The 24503-nt window shown below is 40.4% G+C and overlaps 1 protein-coding gene across 5 annotated transcripts in view; it reads left to right on the plus strand.

The window, feature by feature from the left end:
• Nnt (nicotinamide nucleotide transhydrogenase) overlaps nucleotides 1–24503 on the plus strand; it is a 91973-nt gene that overhangs the window by 33507 nt on the left and 33963 nt on the right. For all 5 annotated transcript variants that reach the window (XM_059276094.1, XM_059276096.1, XM_059276095.1 and 2 more), the window contains exons 8-16: nucleotides 10771–10904; nucleotides 11476–11667; nucleotides 12566–12719; nucleotides 15321–15482; nucleotides 16555–16665; nucleotides 17541–17686; nucleotides 19622–19817; nucleotides 21309–21542; nucleotides 22627–22787. In XM_059276094.1, coding sequence (XP_059132077.1) covers nucleotides 10771–10904; nucleotides 11476–11667; nucleotides 12566–12719; nucleotides 15321–15482; nucleotides 16555–16665; nucleotides 17541–17686; nucleotides 19622–19817; nucleotides 21309–21542; nucleotides 22627–22787 — 1490 coding nt within the window. The remainder of the gene's footprint in view (nucleotides 1–10770; nucleotides 10905–11475; nucleotides 11668–12565; nucleotides 12720–15320; nucleotides 15483–16554; nucleotides 16666–17540; nucleotides 17687–19621; nucleotides 19818–21308; nucleotides 21543–22626; nucleotides 22788–24503) is intronic.

A 24503-nucleotide genomic window follows, 5' to 3' on the forward strand; every position in this document is an offset into this window, starting at 1 on the left:
GACTGTCTGATTCATATTTCATGCTCCCCTCCCTTCCATGTAGTTTATGACTCTATGGAATTTTAAAGTATTGCTTCCACACTACCACTTGCTTTGAGAATCTTGAAAGACAGAGATAAATATTTCTTTGTTACAACATCAGGGATTGGTAACCACAGGCTTTCTCTTGGTAGCTTTCAACACAGATAGGCCCACTTGTCATCAGACAGAGGGTGCCAGAATTCTGGAGTTTTCTATTGCCATTTGTCAGTCTTGATTTCTTAGGGTGTGTCTGACACACTTCGTGAATTGCTGAGCCTCATGTAACTAATGTTCTGTTAGGAAAATTTATGCCACAGAGTTATATTCTGGCTTGGTCTGTGATTTCTCCAAAAATATGGTGCAAGATGGAGAAGTATTACGTGCTTCTCCCTGCCAGTCCCTGAGTTGAAAGGCTTGGGAGGTGAGACTACTTCCAGTGAAGAGCTACTATTAATGCTTTATCCTTATGACACAGCAGTTCTGAATTCCCAGTCCCTTCCATCTGCCTCATCCTTCCTTGTTAGGGGTCTGGCTCTCAATCCGCAATCTTTGCTGTAACCCATGAACCCAAGAGTGTAAAACTGCTTGATTATCGTAGAAATCTATTTTTTGCCCACTTAACTTTACCAGGTGGTAGCTCTTATTCCCAACTCATGGGGTTTCAGACTAAGTGTTGTGAACACCATGATGAGGCTCTGAAGGCCACTGTGAAGGACACTGTCTCTGTTTTGAGGAGTATGCTTGGGGTGTCACACATCAAGTGCATGCCATGTCACACATCACTCTTATTTTCACTTTTTTTTTTTTTTTTTTTGCTGAGACCAGTCACATGGTCCAAGCTATCTGTGAAGGAAGCTTGGAGTTCTTGTCTAGCTCTATGCCCAGGAATAAAGTAAGATTATATTAGTTTGTTAAGGCTTCCACAGCAAAGTACAACTGACCAGGTAGCTTAAGCAACAGAAACTTATCTTCTCACTCGTTGGGGGTTCTAGAAATTTATGATCAAGTTGTTGGCAGGATTGGTCTCACCAAGACTGCTGTCCTTGGTTGAAGAAGGCCACCTTTCTCAGGCCTCTGTTCTCTGTGTGTATGCATCCCTGGTGTCACTTTTGATGTTTAATTTCTTCTTCTTTAAGGATACCTATAAAGTTAGGCTCAGGCCCAGGGTTAATTCAGTCATATCTTTAACAGCCCTATCTCCAAATTCAGTCAGTTTCATAGGTACTGCTGGGGCTTAGGAATCAACATATACATTAAAAAAGAGGATATCAATGCATTCCTCAATCACTGTGGCAGAGTACCTTAGATCATGGTGGACTGGAAGGAGGTGAGGAGGACCGGAAGTGAGGGAGGCGAGGCCGAGAATGCTACTTCTGCAGCCTTGTCCTCTGTGATCTGTTTTTCTCCAAGAAGCCCACGCGTCTCCTGTTCTCTTCTAAATTTCAAAAACGTCATCCTATTATAAATCTATCAAGGGATTGGTCTGTTTATTAGGTCAGTGTCCTCAGGATCTAGTCATTTCCCCAAATCCCAATTTCAATCAAACCCCAAATATGCAAGGCTATGGGGGATAGGTCATATTCAATCAGTGCAAAATTTTTGTTAGACTGGCTCTTTCTTCCTTCTCCTCCTGTTTCTTTTTTTCTGATGGGATCTCATATACTGCAGGCCGGCCTTGACCTTGCTCTGGAGCTGATGACTAGGTTGAATTCCTGATCCTTTTGCCTTCCTCTTCCAAGTGCTAAGATTACAGGCATATGCATGCCACCACACCCAGTTTATAATGACATTTCTTAGTATGTAAAACACTGATTGATGTTGGAACTGTTTTCTTTACTGTTTTTCAGTTAACATTAGTTAACACATGGTATCGCCTTGCCTTTAAGACTGTCCTCTGTGGTCCTTGTTGGTGAGGAATCTGTTTTGGTTTTGGGTAAACAGGTTATATGGTTTATATTACGCGTCTGTGAGGATGGGGTTAAATTTATCGTGCTGTGTTAAGGCAGACAGTTTTTCTTGAGCCTCTAATTTGATGCTTAACAGGCCAGGAAGTTAGGAATTTCCCCATGATTACATGTCATTGAGTAATTCCAGTAAATAATTCTCTGTGCTTTTTGGAATCATTATAAAAACTTGTGGTTAATCCATTTCATCTTGGTGTCTTTTTGTTCTTAATAGTTTTAGTGGCTTCTTGATTCCTCTCCTCTCCTCTCCTCTCCTCTCCTCTCCTCTCCTCTCCTCTCCTCTCCTCTCCTCTCCTCTCCTCTCCTCTCCTCTCCTCTCCTCTCCTCTCCTCTCCTTCTTCTCCTCCCCTTCCCTCCCCTCCCCTCCTCCTCCCCTGCCCTCCCCTCCCCTCCTCCTCCCCTGCCCTGCCCTCCCCTCCCCTCCCTTCCCCCTGCCCCGTCCCACCTTCTTTCCCTCCTGCTCCCTCCTTGATCAAAGTTGCCTGTGAGGATTTGATTTTTTCCCCCCAATATGATAGACTCTGAGAATTTATTGATTTTAGATGACCATGTTTGCTTTGATTTATTCAGAGAGGTCCATGACAAGATTTTCCGGTAAAAAGACTTTTTTATTTAGTTTACCTGAAGTCACTCTTTTGAATTTAGTGTTGTAGAGGAGCCAAGGACGTATTCTTTTGCTATATGTCAGTAATACTGTTGAAGCTGTTTTCAGAAATGAGCAGCTTTTCTAGTAGCTTCTAATTTCAATGCTTTCAAACTCCATCTCAGTAGAAATTTATTGAGAAAGTCATGACTATGAAATGGTTCTATAAGTTCATTAACATTTCAAAATAAATTTAAGATGAGCATAGTCTCAGCATACTCTCACATCTGCAACCGCAGCACTCACACAACAGAGGCCGGAGGATTACCAGTTCAGTGTCATCTTTGGCTGCATAGCAAGTTTGAGTCCAGCCCGGGCACCATGAGACTCTGACTCAAACACAGTTTATATGAGTTACAACCATACGTGCTTACAGTCAAAAAACAGGTCGTTTATAGAATGTACAGTTCCATTTATGGTGCAACACATAAATGTTTATCTCACGCAACAGTTAATTGGACAGAAAATGACGTAATTGAAATTTTCAGTTGATTTACTTATTTGTCTGGAGTGAAGATTGAACCCAGGACCTCATGCATGCGGGGCAAGCGCTCTACCCCTGAGCTACAGCCCTGGCTAGATGAATGCTGCTTTTCTAGCAGAGAAAGGATTCCCTAATCTCCAGGGGCTCATCTCACTTAGCTCTGAATCCATGACAAACTACTAATTTTTTTAAATCTATTTTAAAGTCTTCATTTAAAATTTAAAGTAGTTTAAAGTTCAAAAGAGTTATAAAGGAGTATTTCCTTTCTGTTTTGGCCTGTAGTGGGTCAGGCACCAAGTAGTTACCGCTGAGTCAGCGAATGAATGGATGGACATCTGAGTGATGACTGTGAGCATTCATGTCTTACCATTGTCTTGGCAGAAGAATGGAAATAACTCCCCAATGGGGAGGAACTGAGTAACTTCACTAGAGGAACTCAATGTCCATGAAACAGGAAGGGCCAAAACAAAAAAAAAAATATTTCATGAAGATTGTGTCAAATTTTTCACTCAGTTCCTATCTTGCCAGGAAATATGTAAATGATTTTCTCTCCTTGTTAATTTTTTCTTACTTATTTATTTATTTATTTATTTATTTATTTATTTATTTATTTATTTATTTTTAGATGGGTGGTGTTTGGAAATGTAACAATCCTGGCCTGTTTGTAAATCCTATTTTTTTTTTTTGTAGCTAAATGATTAAATTATTAACACTGGGCTTCAGAATGGAAAAGCCCAAGTGCACCTTGAAAAGCAAGAAACACCCAAGCCCTCCCCCAGACCTCTTACCCAGATTTCTGTTTGTCCCTCTGCTTCCTTCTGCATTGATATTTTAGAAAATATGCAATTCTCCTTTTGCCTTTTATCCTTATTTTGTCTTAACTTTATATTTGAGAGATTTTGCAGTGGATGTTGGACATTACTGTTACACAGTGTGAAAAGTCTGTATACATTTTCCCATTCTCCATCCTCTTCTGTTAGGTTGTCCTAAGCACAGCTCTGTAGGTTAGTTCACACTTTTTTGGGTTGGTAAGGTAAGTAAGTTATCCTAAGTTATTCTAATATCTCTGGTAATAAATATCAAACTGTGTTCTTAACTTAAAAGAAGAGTTGGCTGTGATTATCCAGGAATACTTTACTTTTGTTCTTTTTAAACAAAAATACTATGAGGTGCTGGAGAAATGCTACAAATAAGCATGAAGACTAAGGGATCCTCAGCACTCATGTAAAGAGACAGCCTGGTACCATGTGCATCTATCATCCCAGTGCTGGTGGGGAGGAGACAGGGACTCCCGGGGCTTGCTGGCTAGTCAGCCTGTGCAGTCAACAAGCTTCAGGTTCATTGAGTGACTCTATTAAAAAGAGAAAGCAGGTGGAGATCAACAGAGGAAGACATCAGATGTTAACCTCTGCCATCTCCATGCCAGCATGTGCAACACTCCACCCTCATGTGTGTACATGAGCACATACACATGCCTAGATCACATACACAAAATGAAAAAGGCTGTATGGCTTCTGCTGGAGATGAAATAAAGCACATAGTAGAAAATAAAAATAACAGGTGGCCTCTTGGTTTAGCTAGAAATACCGTTAACATTTTTATTCCTTTCTTTCTACCTTGGCTCAATTCATCATAACAATGTTGGGATCAAGATGTTGCACATTTTTTCCACCATTCAGTATTATGTAGGTATTTGACGCGACCTGATGGTCATTAAGAACCCTGTCAACATGTCTTCATGGTTTTGTAGAATTTTCTTTTTCAAATTCATACGATAGTGCTGTTTACCCAGCACTGAAACTTTAGTCATTTCTGCTCCTCATTGGTTAAAAACAGTACTCCGATAACATTTTCTATATAATTCCTATGTCTGCATTTTCATTTACTTCTCCAAAATAAAAGGTAAAACTAATGGAGGGGTGAATTCCAGTACTTCTTTTTGCCAATTTACACACACCCAACAAATGATTTTCTTGAAAGATTTTGTTGTTCATAATCTCATCAAGAGATTGTCTAGTTAATTGTTGAATTTAAATATAGAGTATAATAATTTTTATTTATTAGCCTATATAAAGTATACATTTCCATATGTATATATGTGTTTTGATCATATCACCTTTTTATTACCCACCCTTCGCCTTCTACCATCTGCTTTCTTTCCCGTCTCTATTCTTGTATTGTTTTTGACTCTTAGTTTGAGAAGCCAAAAAAATTTCTCAGTTTTCATACTTAATATTTTATAATCCTCCCGGGAGTAAACTTTTTTTTAAAAAATTTGTTACTGGTTTTTTAATTGATCATTTGTTTATATTATCAGTCAACTATTAGCATCTTTTTTTTTTAATGATTCAAAATCATTTTCTTTCTTTTTTAAAAAAAAATTATTTTATTTTTTAATTTGATTTAATTTTACATATCAGCCACGGATTCCCCTGTCCTCCCTCCTCCCTTCCCCCAGCCCACCCCCTATTCCCATCTCCTCCAGGGCAAGGACTCCCCTGGGGATTCTGCTCAGCCTGGTAGATTCAGTTGAGGCAGGTCCAGTCCCCTCCTCCCAGGCTGAGCAAAGTGTCCCTGCATAGGCTGGAGGTTCCAAACAGCCAGCTCATGTGCTAAGGACAGGTCCCAGTCCCACTGCCTGGGTGCCTCCCAAACAGTTCAAGCTAATCAACTGTATCACTTATCCACAGGGCCTGATCCAGTTGGGGGCTCCTCAGCTATTGGTTCACAGTTCATGTGTTTCCACTAGTTTGGCTGTTTGTCCCTGTGCTTTTTCCAATCATGGTCTCAACAATTCTCGCTCATACAATCCCTCCTCTTTCTGGCCAATTGGACTCCCGGAGCTCCACCTGGGGCCTGGCCGTGGATCTTTGCATCCACTTCCATCAGTCATTGGATGAGATTTAGCACGACAGTTAGGGTGTTTGGCCATCCTATCACCAGAGTAGGTCAGTTCCGGCTTTCTCTCGACCACTGCCAGTAGTCTATTGTGGAGGTATCTTTGTGGATTTCTGGGGACCTCTCTAGCACTTTGCTTCTTCCTATTCCCATGGGGTCTTCATTTATCATGGTCTCTTTTTTCTTGTTCTCCTTCTCTGTTCTTGATCCAGCTGGGATCTCCTGCTCCCCTAAGCTCTCTTTCCCTCAATCCTTGTCCTTCATTACCCCCCGCTCACGTCCAGTTTGCTCATGTAGATCTCATCCATTTCTCTGTCACTGGGCGATCCCTGTGTCTTAGGGCCCTCTTTTCTAGGTAGCCTCCCTGGAGTTGTGAGTAGCAGTCTAGTCATCCTTTGTTTTCCGTCTAGTATCCACCTATGAGTGAGTACATACCATGTTTGTCTTTCTGAGTCTGGGTTACCTCACTCAGGATGATTTTTTCCATTTGCCTGCAAACCTCATGATGTCATTGTTTTTCTCTGCTGAGTAGTACTCCATTGTGTATATGTACCACATTTTATTTATCCATTCTTCAGTTGAAGGCCATCTAGGTTGTTTCCAGGTTTTGGCTATTACAAATAATGCTGCTATGAACATAGCTGAGCATGTGCCTTTGTGGTATGATTGAGCATTCCTTGGGAATATGCCCAAGGGTGGTATAGCTGGGTCTTGGGGGAGATTGATTCCCTATTTTCTAAGAAAGCGCCATATTGATTATTAGGAACTTTTTTTTTTTAATGATTCAAAACCATTTTCTTTAAAATTTTTTTTTCAGTTCTTATTTGTGTGTGTGTGTGTGTGTGTGTGTGTGTGTGTGTAGGAGGAGGAGGTCATTGGATCCTTTAGAACTAGATTTATAGGCAGTTGTGACCTGCGTGATGTGGGTGCTGGAAATCAATCTCAGGTCCTGTGCAAGAATAGCATGTGCTCTTAAATGTCCAGCCCTCTATTAAGATCTTAATATTTATTTTTTTATTTTAATTTCTGTGAATTAAAATATTTTTTTATTTACTGTCTTTTTGTTTCCCCCAAAGATTTATTTATCTGGGACAGGATCTCACTGTGTATGTTTTGTTGACCTGGAATTCTTTATGTGGACCAGTCTGGCCTTTAAAAAATTGTTTTTGGGGGGCGTGTGTGTGTGTGTGTGTGTGTGTGTGTATGTGTGTGTGTGTGTGTGTGTATGTGTGTATGTGTGTATGTGTGTGTGTGTGTGTGTGTGTGTGTGTGTGTAGGCATCCGGATACTCAAAGTGGCCAGAAGAGGGAGTTGGATCCCCTGGACTTGGAATTACTTAAGGTGGTAGCTGGTGTTTTTTTTTTTTTTTTTTTTTTTTTTTTGTAATTTTCCTTATTGTTTTAAATCTAGGAAATCCTTTTTTAAGTCCACAGACGAGAGAAAGATTCTAAAGTGTTTTGCTCCCTTCTTTCTCTTTCTGAGTCAGTTCTCTTACAATTAATTATAATCTACCTAGATCTTAGTTAAAAATACAATGTTCAGTTTGAATAGAAAACTTCTCCCCTAAACCTAACTAAACCATTTATTGCCCCTTCTTTATTTTTTGATTCTGTGTTTATCACGCAGTTCCATTTTTATCGTATTAGACTGTTATGCTAAGACACTATGTTGAAATCGCCTTCCCAGTCCTTCTCCATCTTGACCTAGTCTTTTGAGGGTCAGCTCATTCGGAACACTGTTCACTATCCTGCTTCTCTTTTGGCTGTATTTTTTCCCCTTTTGTTTTCAATTTTCATTTTTTTGCAGTTTCCAGAATAAAAAAAAGCTGATCCACATGTCAGGGCTTACAGGCAGCTGCACTGTTCTGTCTTTCATTGTACCCCCTCCCCCACCCCGTAGCCCTGACTGAGATTTCTTAATTTTAAAATTAGGACATTTGGGAGATAAGCAAAAGTACGGAGAAGAAAATAAATTAGTCTTACCACTTAAATATACTCTGATATTGGTGAATGCTATATGATGGAATTTATTACAAGTTATGTAGTCTACAGATCACTTTCATATGCACATATAAAATAGGCATATGTATTTTAAACATACACATTCTGTTATGTGCTTTAAAAATATGATCAGTGACTGAACTTGAAAACTACCACTGAGCAAGACATCAAGTGGCCTAAATTTTTGGGCTCCTTAGAAAACATGAAGGGTACAATCCATCTTCTCTAATTTTATTTAGTCAACCTTTACATATTAAATTTGGCAACAGCTGACACAGCCTTAGAAAACTCCTTTGCACACTGGTGTCTTGATATAACTTAGGTCATTTCGTTTTTATTATTGTTCTGCAATTCAATCACTTTTGAGACAGTTGTATATTATTTCACACTGAATATTTACTTAATGTAAGGACCATAGGGTATCACTAGAACCATTTGAAAATCTAGCCAGGTATGGGGACACATGCCTGTAATCCAAATACTTGTACAGTAGAGGTGTCAGGATCAGAGGTTCAAGGCCAGCTCTAGCTACATAGTGTGTTTAAGATCCTCTGGGGACATCCTCCTCCCCCCTCAAAATATAACTTAAGTTATAGATAAGCCAAAGAGGTATATTTTAAAAACATGAAATTTGGGTTAGCAATATAGATACAGAGGTCAAGCAATTGTTTGCTATGCCTGAGGCCATGGATTCAACCTCTAGCACCAAACAAACAAGCAAAAAAAACAAAAAGAAAAGAAATACTTGCAAGTCAACAACGCATAGCACAGTTGGTGAGAAGTCTCAAGGGGAAAGAGCACTTGCCACCAAATCTGATGACCTGAGTTTGATCCCTGGGACTCACACAGTAGAAAGAGGGAGCCAAGACCTCCTCTTGTACACCTTGGCATTCAAATCCTCCCCACCCCTATACACATATACACTTAAAAGTTTTTTTTTTTTTGTCAGATAGAGATGAACATAAGAAAAAGAATCTAGCATTACCATAGCAGAACAAATTAGTTAGATGCCGAATAAGATTTGTGGTATCAGTAGCCACTGCTTGTGTTAGTCAGAAGCCAGAGAGGATCATCCCGCCTCTTAAACGGTTGTTTTAGGCCTGTGGGCCCAAGTCTGGAGGGTATAAATAAGGTGGGAGTAAAAACTATAACAAGAAGGTGGCCGATTTAGGCAGCAGCTCGGCACCACAGGGTGGGATGGTGATGACAGTGCACATCTGGAAGGTATAGGCGAGCACTTGAGAGCTCTGCCTCTGTGCGGACGCAGCTACTGCGGTTCAGTTGCCAATCTCCGGGGAGTTGAGAAGTATGGGCTTCCTTACGGGAAAAGTCCTGGATGTATGTGGTTTGCCTTCTCAGATTCTCAAGGTTTAGGAAAAATATTCAAGGTGCCTTGGTTTACTACTTGGGGGACAAATTGGGGAAAGGAATATTGCCAAGGAGTTTGGAAAACCACTGTAGCTACCAGAACTTCAGGCTGTTGACTGGGAGAAAATGCCTCTTGATTCTTGTTCATTTATGGAGACTCAGAAGAGAGAACCATATCATGAAAGGGATCTTCTGGTGGCTAGTCCAGTGTTGCTGAAGTGGATGGCCCAGAAGGGAAGCGAGGAGTGGGACGTTAGAAAGAACTGTTCACCCAGGGGGAAAAGGCCTTCAGGAGTAAGGATTTGGACTTTATCTTGTATGAAGTTTGTGCCAAAAAGATTGAGGTAACCCCAAACACCCACACATATCTTTATAATTGTTTTCATGTGTAATACAACTAAATATTATTTTTCCTTCTGGAATTGTCGTTTTGATAATGAGATGATTTTTTAATACAAATGTAATGTTTAACTGACATCAGTATATAAAAGACAGTATTTTTACTAAAAGCCTGTAAATATAAAATTGAAAATAAAAAAAGAGGGATAGAAATGAGGCTGCTGGTGTTCCGCTTTCTTTCTACCAATCTTCCAAGTGCGTTTCCTTCCTCCTTTGGTTCAGGTATTCATTGGGATTTATCCTATATCGGAACTAGTGGACCTCCTAAAACACATTGTGAATTTAAACCATGAAATATCGCATAGGCAGAATGAATCCCGTGAGAACAGGGACCGCTGCTGTTTATCGACTTCTGCACTCCCAGCACCAGGTGTAGGTGGGATTGACTTCATAGGCAGAGAGACAATCGCTGGGAATCCAAGTGCAGGAGTGCTTCCCCACCCTTTGGAGCCACGCAATGCCCCCGGTGTTTACTTCATGGCACTGGCTGGTCTCTTCTAGTTGCTATCCTGGGTTAAATTAAGGTGGGTAATGAATTGGAAAATCTGGTGACATTTGCTAAAAGGAATGGAAATATCCTATTTTGTAATTCACAAACTAGTACTGAATGTACTCTTGACATGTGTGACCTTTGTGAATTGTTCAGTCTGGGTGAACAGAGTTTCCGTAATGGCTTATTTTTACGTATCCTTTTTAAACAAGTCAGATCTCTCGGTAAATGGGTCTTAGACAGAAGCCAGCTGGGAAGAGCATGGCTGAGATCGCTCAGGCCAAGCATGTGGTAAGGCTTGCTCGCCCGCTGCATGGTGCCCACTTTGCCTCCCACACAGACATCTTTGCCCCAAGTGGATGGCTGGTCTCCTGTGTGCTCTAGTCTTAGGAATATCTTGTAAAGAGTTGGCTTTTCACAGAATCAAGCCTTGACTGCACAGAGACCGCTGTAGCGCTTAGAAGAATGTACTAATTTGTACTATTGTGTTTGATTTTTATCAGGTAAAAAAGCTCCCGTTTTATTTAGTAAGGAAATGATTGAATCAATGAAGGAAGGTTCAGTTGTTGTGGATTTAGCTGCTGAGGCTGGCGGAAACTTTGAGACCACTAAGCCGGGAGAACTTTATGTTCATAAGGTATACCAAGAAAACCTCTCTGCCTCTGTGTTCTGATGTCTAGTGATTTGTGAGGTTCAAAAAATATTTTTACTAACTCTTTGAGAATTGAATACACAAATACAAAGTATTTGGATTGTGTTGACTATTATACACTCCTTCCCCCAAGGCTTCCTGGGTCCTATTCCCAGCCCCCAGTTGAGGATTTTACTTTTTCCTCCTTTTTAAATTTCTTTTAGAGTGCTGGGTGGGGATCAAACCCAGGGCCTCACGCATGCTAGGCAAGTACTCTTCCACAGAGCTGTACCCCAAGTCCTCTGTAAGGGCTGTTTATTCCTTTTAAGTATTTGGAGAAACTGAAGTCAGAAAGTTTAAAAAAATTCCATGATTTAAAAAGATTTAAAAATGGACATAATTAAAGCTCACTTTGAAGTGTGCATTTATGTTTGTAAGTATATGTGTGTGTGTGTGTATATATAAAGATGTGCTTTCTAAACTGAGCTTTAGCTGTGCATGAGAATTGGCATTGAGCATTGAGAGAGAATGTAAGGGTAGGGGACTGACTTTTGTGACAATATGCTTTTTCATTTAGGGAGTTACTCATATTGGCTACACGGATCTTCCCAGCCGGATGGCTACTCAAGCCAGTACTCTGTATTCCAACAACATCACCAAACTCCTGAAGGCCATCAGCCCTGACAAGGACCACTTTTATTTTGAAGTGAAGGATGATTTTGACTTTGGTACAATGAGTCATGTCATTCGAGGGACTGTGGTGATGAAGGTAGGGTGATCCTCTTGTCCTGTGTTCTTAATGTCACTTGGACTTAGGGTCCCTGTTCACGGAAGAACCCTGGTTTGGAACAGAGATGGATTGTAATAAAGCATTGGCATGCCAGTGGAAATTGTTTAAAAATAGAGAATAATTTAAGGAAAGTATTTCAAAGACTCCAGTGTGTATAATCACTGAAAATATACATCACTTTTGAAAAACAGAAACAGAAATTTAATACAGTAGAAAAGAATTATTCTCTAATGCATTTACTTTTCAGGGTTTGATGAGCACTCTTCTATATATGCCCCAGACATATAAAAATTATATCTATCTATCTATCTGTCTGTCTGTCTGTCTGTCTATCTATCTATCTATCTACCTACCTACCTCTAACACTATACACTTACATACCCATTTTGTAAATTATATGAATTTACATTAAAATGAAATACATACATTATTACATATTGGTGAAATTATTTAGGCCACTCCACGTAGTTAAAAGGAGATTTATTTAATGGCGTAACTTACAAATTAAGGGATAGGTAGGTCGCGGGGTCTGGGGAAGGTGTATCACAGTCCAGCGGTGTTCTCTGGAGCTCTCCTCTGTCTACCTCCACCATCCAGCGTCCTGGAACCAAGAGAGCGTTCGCCGATCCGGATCTCGGGTCCCCAGGCGCCTCCCTTGGCCCCGCCTTGTAGGCGTGACAGTTGCCGAAGTCTCAATGGGGGTTGGAACTTCCAGAACAAAGCTGGAGTGGCTACCCACTACAATTACACACATACATTAATATACATTAAAATCATATTTACCACAAAAGTTTTTTTTCAATGTGAGCTGTCTTCTCTAAGTCCTTTTGAACTGCCCAACTTGACTTTGAAAATACTATTTTCTAATATTTGTTAGGATGGCAATGTGATTTTCCCAGCTCCTACACCAAAAAATATCCCTGAAGAAGCCCCCGTAAAGAAGAAGACCGTGGCTGAACTGGAAGCAGAGAAAGCAGGCACTGTTTCAATGTACACGAAGACCCTGACCACGGCATCCGTGTACACGGCAGGTGAGGATGACATTTATTAAGACTCAGCACTGAGTTTTGTACGCAGTACGCGGATTGTCAGGATTAATAAATGGAATACTGTTGCTATTCTTTAGATTCTGTTATACTGGGCCTGATAGGTCTGACTCAATCATATGTTACCTGTTCCTCCTCTGTGGACTTGGAGATTGCATTGATTACCCAAAATTTCACAGGCATTTTGTTAAGTACTGGAGTGAAGGCATGTGAAAGAACATCTAAGGCATTAATGCATTTTACAGAAAACAACTTCAGTCTAGTCATCGATACTACCTGTATCAAAGCTATTGAGTAGTGGTGTCAGAGTGTGCTGATGTTAAATGTGTGTTTATCTCTTTAAGATCTTTTTGTGCTTTGTAAAACACTAGTTGTGGCTATCTGTATAACTGGGTAATACTGGGGAACCAAACGCTTGTTTGAAATATAAGGGCTAGCCTTGGATATTAGACTAATAGTCTAAGTTACCTACGAAGAAACTTTAATATTTTAATTGTGATTTCTCTCTTTATAACTGATCACAAGTTCTTTTGGCTTTTTAAGACTCATCTTTCTGAAATCACTCAAGAATTACTTTAAAATAGTGAGACATATTCTTTCTAGCTAGGTATGGTGAGGGGCTGCCATGTGGGTATTTGATTGGGAATTGCTCTCTTCCTCATAGAAGGAATGAAACATGTTTAGATCTGCTTCGTGTCAAAGCCAAAACAAAACAAAAGCAAACTATAACGAATTAAGGGAGCAGCAGCAGGCACACAGGATTCTTGTAGGCTCAGCATTCCCTGAGTTCCCATGTGAGCCCAGATGTTTCAAAGCTAAATGTGTAACTCTCCTTGAGTAATGAGCAAGGCTCAGCAAGACGACTGAAGAGCTTTTGCTGGTGCATGTTGTGAGGAGATGGGGTAGTGTCCCTACTTGCACTCCCTTGTTAAAAAAAAAAAAGGAAATAAGATGGTTGCATTGTTCATGGGGTGTTTTTTAAGCAGGACTGTGAACTTCCATTTCTCTTTGAGGTGCAGAAGAAAAGGGATCAGGGCATATGTGGTGATTTATTTTCTGAGGTTTCTGTCGTAATTATTGAGGTGCAAAGCATTTCTGCTAGTGGATTAAAGGGTTGATAAGAAAGCCTTCTTATGTGTGATATGACTTGTGTCTTTGTCCATGATGAGGCACTGTGGATTTTGCTGAGTTATTACTTTCTGACTAATATGACCCCGATAGAAGCTAGCATTTAATGAACATCCGGCATTGTGCTGCATGCTTCATATACCTTAGTTCGTTTATGCCTTATAAAAACTCAGTAATGTGGGGATATTGTCATATTTTTTTTTAAGATAAAAACACTGAGGGTTAATATTATGGATGAGGACATTGAAACACAGAGAGGCCCATACCATATCTAAGATCAATCACTAGCAAGCAGCAGAATGAGGATTTGAATTAGGCCATCTGACTTGAGAAAATATGCCTAATCATAACCCTATATTGAGTATCTTATCAGGAACTGGAAAGCCACAACATTTATCTGACTCTCTCTCCAGACACTTAACAAGCCGTGTGTTGGAACTTTTGAAATACTGAATATGAGTAGGAAAATCTACATTAAGAATAGTCAACTTCAAGTAAAATTAATGTCCACTTATGGCTGTTCCTTTAGCTGTGCTACTTGTAAAGCAATAGCTCCTGCTGAGAACCCAAGGCCCCTTATTCAGGGAAGGGTGCTTCCAGCTCCCCCGTAGCCCAGTGTCTCTGTTTTTACTGACCACTAGGTAACCCTTCCTTCTGTTGCAGAACAGCCGTCCACATGTTTGTTATTAAGGAAGGCGATAATTAAAGATGTATGTTCAGAGCTGACTGTTTGTATTCTGCACATTCTTAATTTAATTTGTCGTTTTTTTTCCCCCCTTTTCCTTTGTAAAACTCTGTTTGCTGACTTGGTGTTGAGGCTGGAGCTGACTGCCCTGGCCAGCAGTCCAGTCCAGATTCAGGCGCAATTGCAAAATTTCTATCCTGGGTGGGTGGAAACCATATGTTTCGGGGAGGTGCAGGAGTGAATGAGATCCTTCCTGGTCTTTGAAAACCTCTCTTGCTGAGCCACAACTGAGAGTGACATAAAATTGGCCTCGGAAAGGTCCTGTCTTATAAAGGTTATGTCCTGCCTGAGTAGAAAGTGTTTTGTAGCTCCTCTGTAGGCTTGTAATTTTGGAATAAAAATGCTTGTATAAATAATGTGACACTGTCAGTAAACGTTAAAACAGAGAAGAAGACAAAGTTAGGCACAGGGAAATGTGCAAATTATTATGAAGGTGACTCATAAATATTACTGGATCTTTGCATTTCATTTGGGGGCAGGGTGGTCAGTTAAGGTAGATTTTGTCCATAATCTCCCTTACATCTTAATGGTCAAATGTCTTAAAGATCTGCTGGTTGTTGGCAGGGGAACAGAATTTAAGACATTGACTATTCTGTAGTGTGTGTGTGTGTGTGTGTGTGTGTGTGTGTGTGTGTGTGTGTGTGTGTGTGTGTATGTACTTTTAATTTTACTGAGTTCATTCAGGCCATCTCACTTTCTCTCTCTTCCTCTAGGTCTCACCGGGATGCTGGGTTTGGGCATTGTGGCTCCCAATCTAGCCTTTTCTCAGATGGTGACCACTTTTGGCCTGGCCGGCATTATTGGTTACCACACTGTCTGGGGAGTGACCCCTGCTCTCCACTCACCCCTGATGTCTGTAACTAATGCCATCTCAGGTTTGTTCTTTGCTTCATTTGTTCTTTGCTCTTGGCCTGTCATAGGCTTCTCCACTCTAGGAGTAGTTTCAGGGAACTTTATAAAGCCCATTTTCAAATCATGACTCCTGGTGTCTACGGCAGTTATTGTAGTGACTTGGGATTCCCAAGGGTGGGTGGACTTGTCAAGTAGATGGCCATAGAATATGTCAGCCCATCCTGTGTTCCCATTTCCAGCAGTGTGGATCCATTCATATTTCTTCCAATTACCATGTACTTTAAGGAAAGGATTCCACTGATGAAATTTAAAAACCAGAGGGTGTTTCACAGAATCAGTTGCAACACCCTCTAGGGTCTCTTCTTAGAATCAGCTAAATATTCAGTCTAGCAAGGCTATAGTAGGCTGTGTATGGCTTTGGTTGACCATGTTGGTTAGGGACAAGGAACCAGGTTGCTAGGGAATGGTACCAGGCATCTTCCTTTGGTGAGCGTTTTTATAGCAGTGCACGTGACTACAAGGAGCTGTTCTCTTTGACCTCCAGCAGTGGCTTAGATGTGAGGGACTGAGACCTATCTGAGTAGCCAACATGATTGAGCTCGAGATTATCTCTCGGAATGTCCTAGGCATAGCCCCTAGGATTTCTGCAGGGAGCACACCCAATTTCAAAAAGTGCTGCAGACAGGAAAGCTCAGATTGGTGGCAACCTGATCAATATCTATAGATCATGATTAGTTCTTTGTAGTTTGATTGCAAGGTCTCTATTCCAAGTCACATTTCTCTATAAGCAGTGCTTTAGTGACATTGCTGACTTGCCTTGATGAGAACATTGTTAGAAGAAAGTTGAAGGTCAGATCCTTATACCAAAGGATGCAAGGTTTGTTAACCTTTGCCCACAATAATACTTCAAGTAAGAAAGATGCACAGGCGTGTTGTCAACAGTTTTGATCAGGAAGATTGCTCTTACCAATTTAGCAAAGATGTAAGAAGGCTGTCTTGTCTTTTGATAGTGGATCCTGATGTGACAAGCATTTCGGTTATTACATTGGATTTTGGAGAGGGTACTTATTTACCATGTTGATGCTTTCTTTCTAGGGTTGACCGCAGTTGGTGGATTGGCATTGATGGGAGGGCATCTTTATCCTTCCACAACTTCCCAGAGTCTTGCCGCTCTTGCTACATTCATCTCGTCAGTCAACATTGCAGGTAGGAGGAGGAAGAAAGCTCAGACTGCTCTTTTTGGTGCCATAGGAAGCAAATACCAAGTCGTAGAAAGTAGACTTTCTGGGTTTAAGCGTGAAACCGTACCTTTAAAAATGACTTCTCTCAGGCCACAAATGTTCCTTTTGAAGGAAAGTCAAATATTTTGCCTCTCTGTAATGGTTAGAAGCTGTATTGATAAAGAACCAATCCCTCCATACCTTCAACCACGCAATGATGTCTTGCTAGAAGCTAACTGGAAAACTGTGGAATGCACAGCATTAAATTATGTTGACTTCTGCTATCACCGTGACATCTCTGAATAAGTACAACTGCAGATAAAATTTTAGTCGTTTGCCTTATCACAACATTGTTTGTTCCTGAAAACTGAAAGGCTAGCACATCACTCATGTATGACACTCATTTGATGCTATTTTATATCTAAAAATTCCTTCATCTGTCCAAGAAACCTGGTGTCTATTGATGCAGTATTTTTCCCTTTATCATTTGTTACAGAGTTTGACAAACAGAGCAACCTAGCAGAGAAAAATACTGACTTTTGATCCTTTGTATTTTCAAGCCTTTAAATGGCTGTTTACTTTGAGTCATGCAGAAACAGCAGGCCCTGCATTCTGATAGCAAGCTTTCTTCTTAACTCTATTGAGGGTTCTCCATACTTCTTCCTTCCTAAGGGAACTGGCTTTAATCATAGAATGACTTTTGTTTTTTGAGGGTCAAAAAAAAATTACTTAAAATAATATTGGTCACTTTGTGATAGTTGGTGATAAAGATATACTTGATAAGGATGTAGCATATGAAAAAGAGTCATGCTGTCCTGTGTGATACCGTTTGCTGTTTTGTGTTTCTCTTGTTTCAATAAGGTGGCTTTCTGGTGACTCAGAGAATGCTGGACATGTTCAAGCGACCCACAGATCCTCCAGAATACAATTACCTGTACCTGCTCCCTGGTGGCACTTTTGTGGGTGGCTATTTTGCTGCCCTCTACAGTGGCTATAACATTGAAGAGGTAAGAGACCTTTGAGAGTTTTTGTTTCTGCTACTGTGTCTTTCTCCCTTTGAGTATTAACATCACTAGCAGAATTCAGACTATCAAGAATATGCAAGCTCTGCCAGCAAATACAGCAGTAACCTGGAAACGTCCTGTTCAAACAGAACATTCTGATGTCCTAAGGACCAGGAGCTGATGTCTGCTTACTTGTTCGTTTTAAGTTTTTCATGTGTAGAAATTGTACTTTCCTTGTGTGTCTGTCTGGATGGTGGTAAGGATATAGTGAAGTAACCAGCAATCAATTTGAAAATGTTTATACTTTCCTCCTCCACAATTATAACACAGTTTTTTTTATAACAAAACATGTTTATAACAAAAGACATTATGCAATACACTTATGAAAATATAGAGTTAAAAGAACTTCTTTGATGCATTTTATCCTTTTATTATTATTTTATGTGTATGGGTTTTTTACTTGCATACATGTCTGTGCATATGCATTCCTGGTGCCCCAAGAGGTCAGAAGAAGCAGTTAGATCCCCTGTTATTAGAGTTACAGACTGTTTCTAGCCACTATGTGGGTGCTGGGAATTGAACCCAGGTCCTCTGTAAGAGCAGCCAGTGCTCTTAACCCTTGAGCCATCTCTCCAGCCCCCAAGAATTTAAAATTTTTATGTTGTAGGGCAGTGGTGCTCAACCTTCCTAATGCTGTGACCCTTTAATACATTTGCAGTTCCTCATGTGGTGACCCCCCAACCGTAAAATTATTTTTGTTGCTACTTCATAACTGTATTTTTGCTACTATTATGAATTGTAATGCACATATCTGTGTGTTTCAATGGTGTTAGGTGACCCCTGTGAAAGGGTCATTCAACCCCAGGGGTTGTGACCCACAGGTTGAGAACCACTGTTGTAGGGGCTAGGACGGTAGCATGGTTGGTAAAGTGCTTGTTGTATAAGCATGAAGACATGAATTGGACCCCTAAAAAGTGTGTGGAAAAAAACTGGATGTGGTACTGTGCATGCTTGTAAACCTGGCCCTGGGGAGGTGGAGACCGGCAGGTCCCTGGAGGTAAAAAGCTTGCCTAGTGAGCTCTGGGAATGTGAGAAACCCCAAAGAACAAGGTGGAGTGGCCCCTGAGAAAGGATAGGTGAGGTCATCCTCTGACCTACACACACACACACACACACACATACACAGAGTTGTGTGCTGTAAAATAAGAAAAGAATAATCAGATATGAACTTAGAAAGTTCCCAGGTGAACTATAAAACAAGCGAGGCTTTCCTGTGAGTTATGTGTTTTACATTTCTTTCTCATGAACGCCACTGGATCGCAACTTTTCTGACAGCAGGAAAATCAGGTCTTCCTTGGTGTCTTCTGTGCTCCCAGTATCGGTGTTACCGAATAACGAGATCTTTCTTTGAGCAGAGTTGAAGCCGTAGTCGAGAGACTCAAGTCTGAACTCCAGGTTTGCTGCTTAGTGATCTGACCTTGGAGGAATTATATAACCCCCCAAAGCTTCACTTCTCCCTTTTATAAAGTGAGGATAATGGTTCTTTCCTCATGTGGCTTTCATGAGACTGTTACAGTAGAGCTAAGGCACAATTCATGGTACCAGTGACACTGATAGGCTATTCTATAGCGTTCGGACATTCAGTGTTTTAAAATCTAACAATAACCCCATTTAATTTAGATACCTTTATATATTTGTGTACACTAGCAAATCTGGAAGAAACCAATTTGTATAAATGGCATAATTATAAGTACAATATAAAGTACATAATGTATTCCTAATGGATAGGAAAATATTTTGAAATGTTAACGGAAGAGTTCAGGTCTGTCGACGGTCTGAATTTAAATTGTCCTTAGAGAATCGTGTTCCACAAGAGAGGTCTTCCTTGAGCCAGCAGAAGCTTTTAATAATCTCCTTTCTTTTTTTTCCTTTGAAAAGATCATGTACCTGGGCTCAGGCTTGTGCTGTGTTGGTGCCCTGGGCGGCCTTTCCACTCAGGGAACAGCGCGACTGGGCAATGCCTTGGGCATGATTGGGGTTGCAGGAGGTCTAGCAGCCACACTTGGAGGCCTGAAACCAGATCCACAACTGTTAGCCCAGATGTCTGGAGCTATGGCAATGGGCGGTACCATCGGTAAGCACGGGTGGGCTTCTGCCTTCGGATGCACTCACGACCTTCATATAGCTGAAGAGAGAGAGGCTCAGAGATTTCAGATTAAAAAAAAACACTTTAACATTGGGGATATATTGAGCAATGCATTGTTAGGAAGATTGCTCCTTGGGTAAACACCACATAGCTTGTTTTTATTCAAATTCTTATTCAAATACTGACATTTTAGAACATGGGAAAGTGTGTCAACTGAGTTAGAGTGGGATTAAAGAATATCCCATGTGGACGAAGTTCTTATTTTCCTTTATTGATTATAGGGTGGGGAATTGGGACACTTATATATGTAGGCTCATCTCTTGTACTGCTTGTTATAAACAGCATTAGACTGTTCTTAAATGTTAAACATTCAAATACCATGCAGTGGAGTAGAAAAACCACTGTTTGAATTTTCTCTAGTTGTATACTGGCGCTCTTGTCAAATTTTCAGGAATGTTGTGAGCTGGTTTTAAAATAAAGCCATTATTAAAAATTAAATAGGGGCTGGAGAGCTGCTGCAATGGTTAAGAGTTCTCGCTGCTCTTCCAGAAGACCCAAGCTCACTTCCCAGCACCCATGTTAGGGACCTCACAACTAACTGTAACTCCAGGTCCAGGGGATCTGATGCTCTCTTCTGGCCTCTGTAAGTACCTACACAGAAAACACACACACACACACACACACACACACACACACACACACACACACACAAACTGTATATTTTATTACTTGAAGGTTGTGCATTCATCTTTATATAAACTCATATGTGCACCTTTCCCTTCTGTGAGCTGGCTGTTACATATTTCCCAGCAGAGGGTTTGCTTTGGGCTACCTTTTATACTTCCTCAGGAAAGCTGTGGGTCCTTTTGTGACAATCCCAAGAAAGACATTTGGAGGAAAATGGTTGCACCGTAGGCTCACAGTGGGAAATTGCTTACACATGACCTTCAACAAGCACCCTGATCCCCACTCCTGCTTCTGTTTACTTACTACAACTGTGAAAATCCTTCACAATTAGAGAGTTCGTTACCTGGAATTCTTCTTTAGTTTTGGCCTTAGCTCCACTTACCTGAAAACCCAAGCTTAATTTTATTTTCTCAAAATTCCGTCTGTTAATTATATGCACAGGTGTAAGCATTGGCTATGGAGAGGAGAGCCTGGAATATTCACTCAGTGGGAAACCATAGGCGGACCTAACTGGGGCTTTAAGTAGCCTTCACAAGCTTCTGTCCAGGGGAGTATATGGGATTTGTGAGAAGCAGAGTCGATGCTGTTATTTGATGTTGGTTAGATGAGGCGAGATAAGGAGGTATTTTGACGTGATGTGTCTATAGCCAGTGTTTTTCCTCTACCCTGTTCGTGTGGGAGCATTTAGTCCATTCTGGGAAGCAGGCAATGCTCCTTCGTGACAGTGATGCAAACCGCATTTTCCGAAGGTCTGTCAAATTTAATGTCTCTTTGACCTTGGTTTTCCAATAGGCTTGGCGATTGCGAAGCGCATCCAGATCTCTGACTTGCCTCAGCTGGTCGCTGCTTTCCACAGTTTGGTGGGTTTGGCGGCAGTACTTACTTGCATGGCTGAGTACATTGTAGAATACCCACATTTTGCAATGGATGCAACGTCCAATTTCACCAAGATTGTGGCCTACCTTGGCACTTACATCGGTGGAGTCACCTTTAGTGGGTCTCTTGTTGCCTATGGAAAATTGCAGGGTAAGTGATTTGATGTAACATACAGGTAAATATCCATCACTCAGGGTATCCGTGGGTTGGTTTCAATTTTAGAAAACCCTTTTGCAGTAGAAACTGTCAGGAGAAGGGATTTGTATAGTGCTCAGACAACATGTAAAAGATTTCCCCTCAAAAAGATAATCCACTTTAATTCTTAGAGGTTCTAAGCTTTGTGACAATTTCCTCTGCAGACAGCTAATAGTAGAAATGAGTACACAGGAATCTGTAGACACTAAGGGATAATTGATCATGCGTATGACCAAAATAACACCTCCATGGCCTTTGCTTGGAGGTGTCTATATATTGTCTGCAGAAATGAACTTGTGTTTCCTAGAATGGAGAGACGCTTATTATCCAACAAGTTTGGTTAACGGAACTCATTCTGAAGAACAGCACATGTTTTAGCACTTTGCCGCGGCAAATTTTACTGTTGCGATGTGGAATCATGCAAATGGAAGCAGAAGGAAAAATCCAGAGAGCCTCTGTGCAGTGTGGTCCCAAACGAGTCCCTAGAGAAAGTCGTTTATGATGTAAAAATATGGTTTTGCCTCTGAATAATTAAGTTATTAAATGAGGAAACTTCCATGAAACATAAAAAAAAAAGTCACAAGTGAACTTGAAGTCTCATTCTTGTCTCAGGCTTTTTCTTTAGAACTAGCTAACGGGGTTTCTTCTCCCTTGGGCTCGGTTGATAGCACTGGAAATGCTAATGTTCCAGAACTCTGTATTGAAGTTGTAAATAAACAAAACCACACTTAACAACTCCTGTGTTGGTCATACAGGAAAAAAAAAATCAATTTTTAAGATTCCATGACAGAGTAAAGAAATTATGTAGTCAAAGCAGGGAAAAGAACAGTTAAGTTGAACCATATTTTCTTGTCTCTGCTAATGTGTGTTAGGTGTAGAACTTTTAACACGCCTTTATGTTTCCTATCTGCTGCTGAAAGTACTATCTGAAGTACCACATTATTATTCTGATATTAAATTTTGGTAATTTAGGATTAAGTGACCTATGGGGTTTCCCATGACACACTCTGGGTTCTGAGTAGCATCTGCTTTGGCCCAGGTATTCTGAAATCAGCCCCTCTGCTGCTACCCGGAAGGCACGCGCTCAATGCAGGCTTACTGGCTGCTAGTGTGGGGGGAATAATCCCATTCATGGCCGACCCCAGCTTTACCACTGGCATCACCTGTCTGGGCTCCGTGTCTGCTCTCTCTACTCTCATGGTAAGTCCCCGGAGTCGGAGAAGCACATACCTAGAGAGGAGCTGGGAGTATAGACTACAATCTGGTCATGTTTTCATCTCTTCAAGATCCTTGAGGGAATAAACATGTCTAACAGCTACATGCTCACCATTTTAGAATGTAGGAAGTTTAAAAAGGACGAGAAGAAAATCATGTCCTCTTAATTGACTGTTTGTAAGTTGTCACATCTGACACCTTTTTGTGCTCTGGATTTTTCACTGTTAATACGCGAGTGAACAGGAATTTTAAAAGCCAAGGGTTTAAACTCTTTTAACACCTACTAAATAAAAAGTCCTACTAATAATACTTTGGAGTTTGTATAATATGTGTAAAGTGGTCACAGCTTGTAAGTTGCTCTCACATCCCCTGGAAGAGTTGATATGAAATCCAATAATTATGTAAAATCAATTACAGTTAATAAACCCAGTGTACTCACTGAGAGAGTTTCCTTTCATGAGTTTTTTCTTCCCAATCCTATCTGATTTTTTGCATATAATATATTGAAAAAATAGAGATTCTGTCTCTGTGTTAGTTTGGCATTTTATTAGTGCAGGATACTATTACATGGAATTCTGTTATTCAATATTGCAAATTCACATTCCTCTAGACTGGTTTATAGTTTGTAGATGGCCTTTACATTTTTAAGTTGAGAAAATATTTATAGCACCTAGTACAGAGTTAGCTATCTAGTGATTTCTTATTAAATACCGACTCTGATTCAGAAACACAAGATCTATTATATACAAATGGCACTTATTCATGAGTGATCATAAAGTTAGGTCATGGGTCAGTACAGACACGTTAGACCACAGAAAAGGGACTTGAAATTCTATCTTTGTGTGCTTCACAGTCCAGTTTTCTTCTGTCTTGTCTGGTGATGATTTTTTTGTTTTATTTTAAATCAATAATTTTTTTTGTATTTTTTAATCTAATCGAGCAGAAGTTTTCAAAAGTCCCTGTAATCAAACCTATAATATAGAAATTTAAATTTTAAAGAATTATTACTTTTGAGAAATGGCGAATATATTTAAAAGGAACTTATTGTCAGTATGGAAATGTCCCCATAACACAAAGGATATTTTTAATAGCCTTTGGCTTATATACTCTTGTAGAAATAAAACATAAGAATGGAGGTGTATATGGAATAAATAGTAAAGATCCGCAGCGCGGGGGGGGGGGGGGGGGGGGCGTCCCTTTTACTTTCTTGTATTTAATAACTTTGAATTGCATCATGGACATTGTTAATGACATTTTTTACACATTGGATTCTGTTGTATTCATGTAGAGTATTGATAACCATTCACAGTTTAATTTACATTTTTTTGTATTATTTTTGTTTTGGGGCAGCTAACTTGGTTAAGACTGAAGTTTCAAATTCTGGCTCTTATGGTACAGCCACTGAAACCTCTTGTTATTTTATCCTTAGCAGAATTGCCTGGAGTCTGAGCCAGAGTTTTAAGTACCTGCTAGAGAGTTGGGTAGTGTTTAGACCAGCATTTGGGGCTCCTTCAAATCATTCTAGCCTGCTGCTTTGTAGGATTTTCTTTGTTACTTTTCAGCTGTCTTTGTCTCCCAAACCATGCCCTCTGGATCGTCAAACAAGTAAGACTGTGGACTGATGGCCTTAGTTTTATGTCTTCCACTTGGTACCAGCAAGGGCCTGACTTCAATCTAAATCCTTCAAGAGCTGGGACATTC

This window comes from Peromyscus eremicus, chromosome 11 (assembly GCF_949786415.1).
Source record: "Peromyscus eremicus chromosome 11, PerEre_H2_v1, whole genome shotgun sequence".
Lineage (NCBI taxonomy): Eukaryota > Metazoa > Chordata > Mammalia > Rodentia > Cricetidae > Peromyscus > Peromyscus eremicus.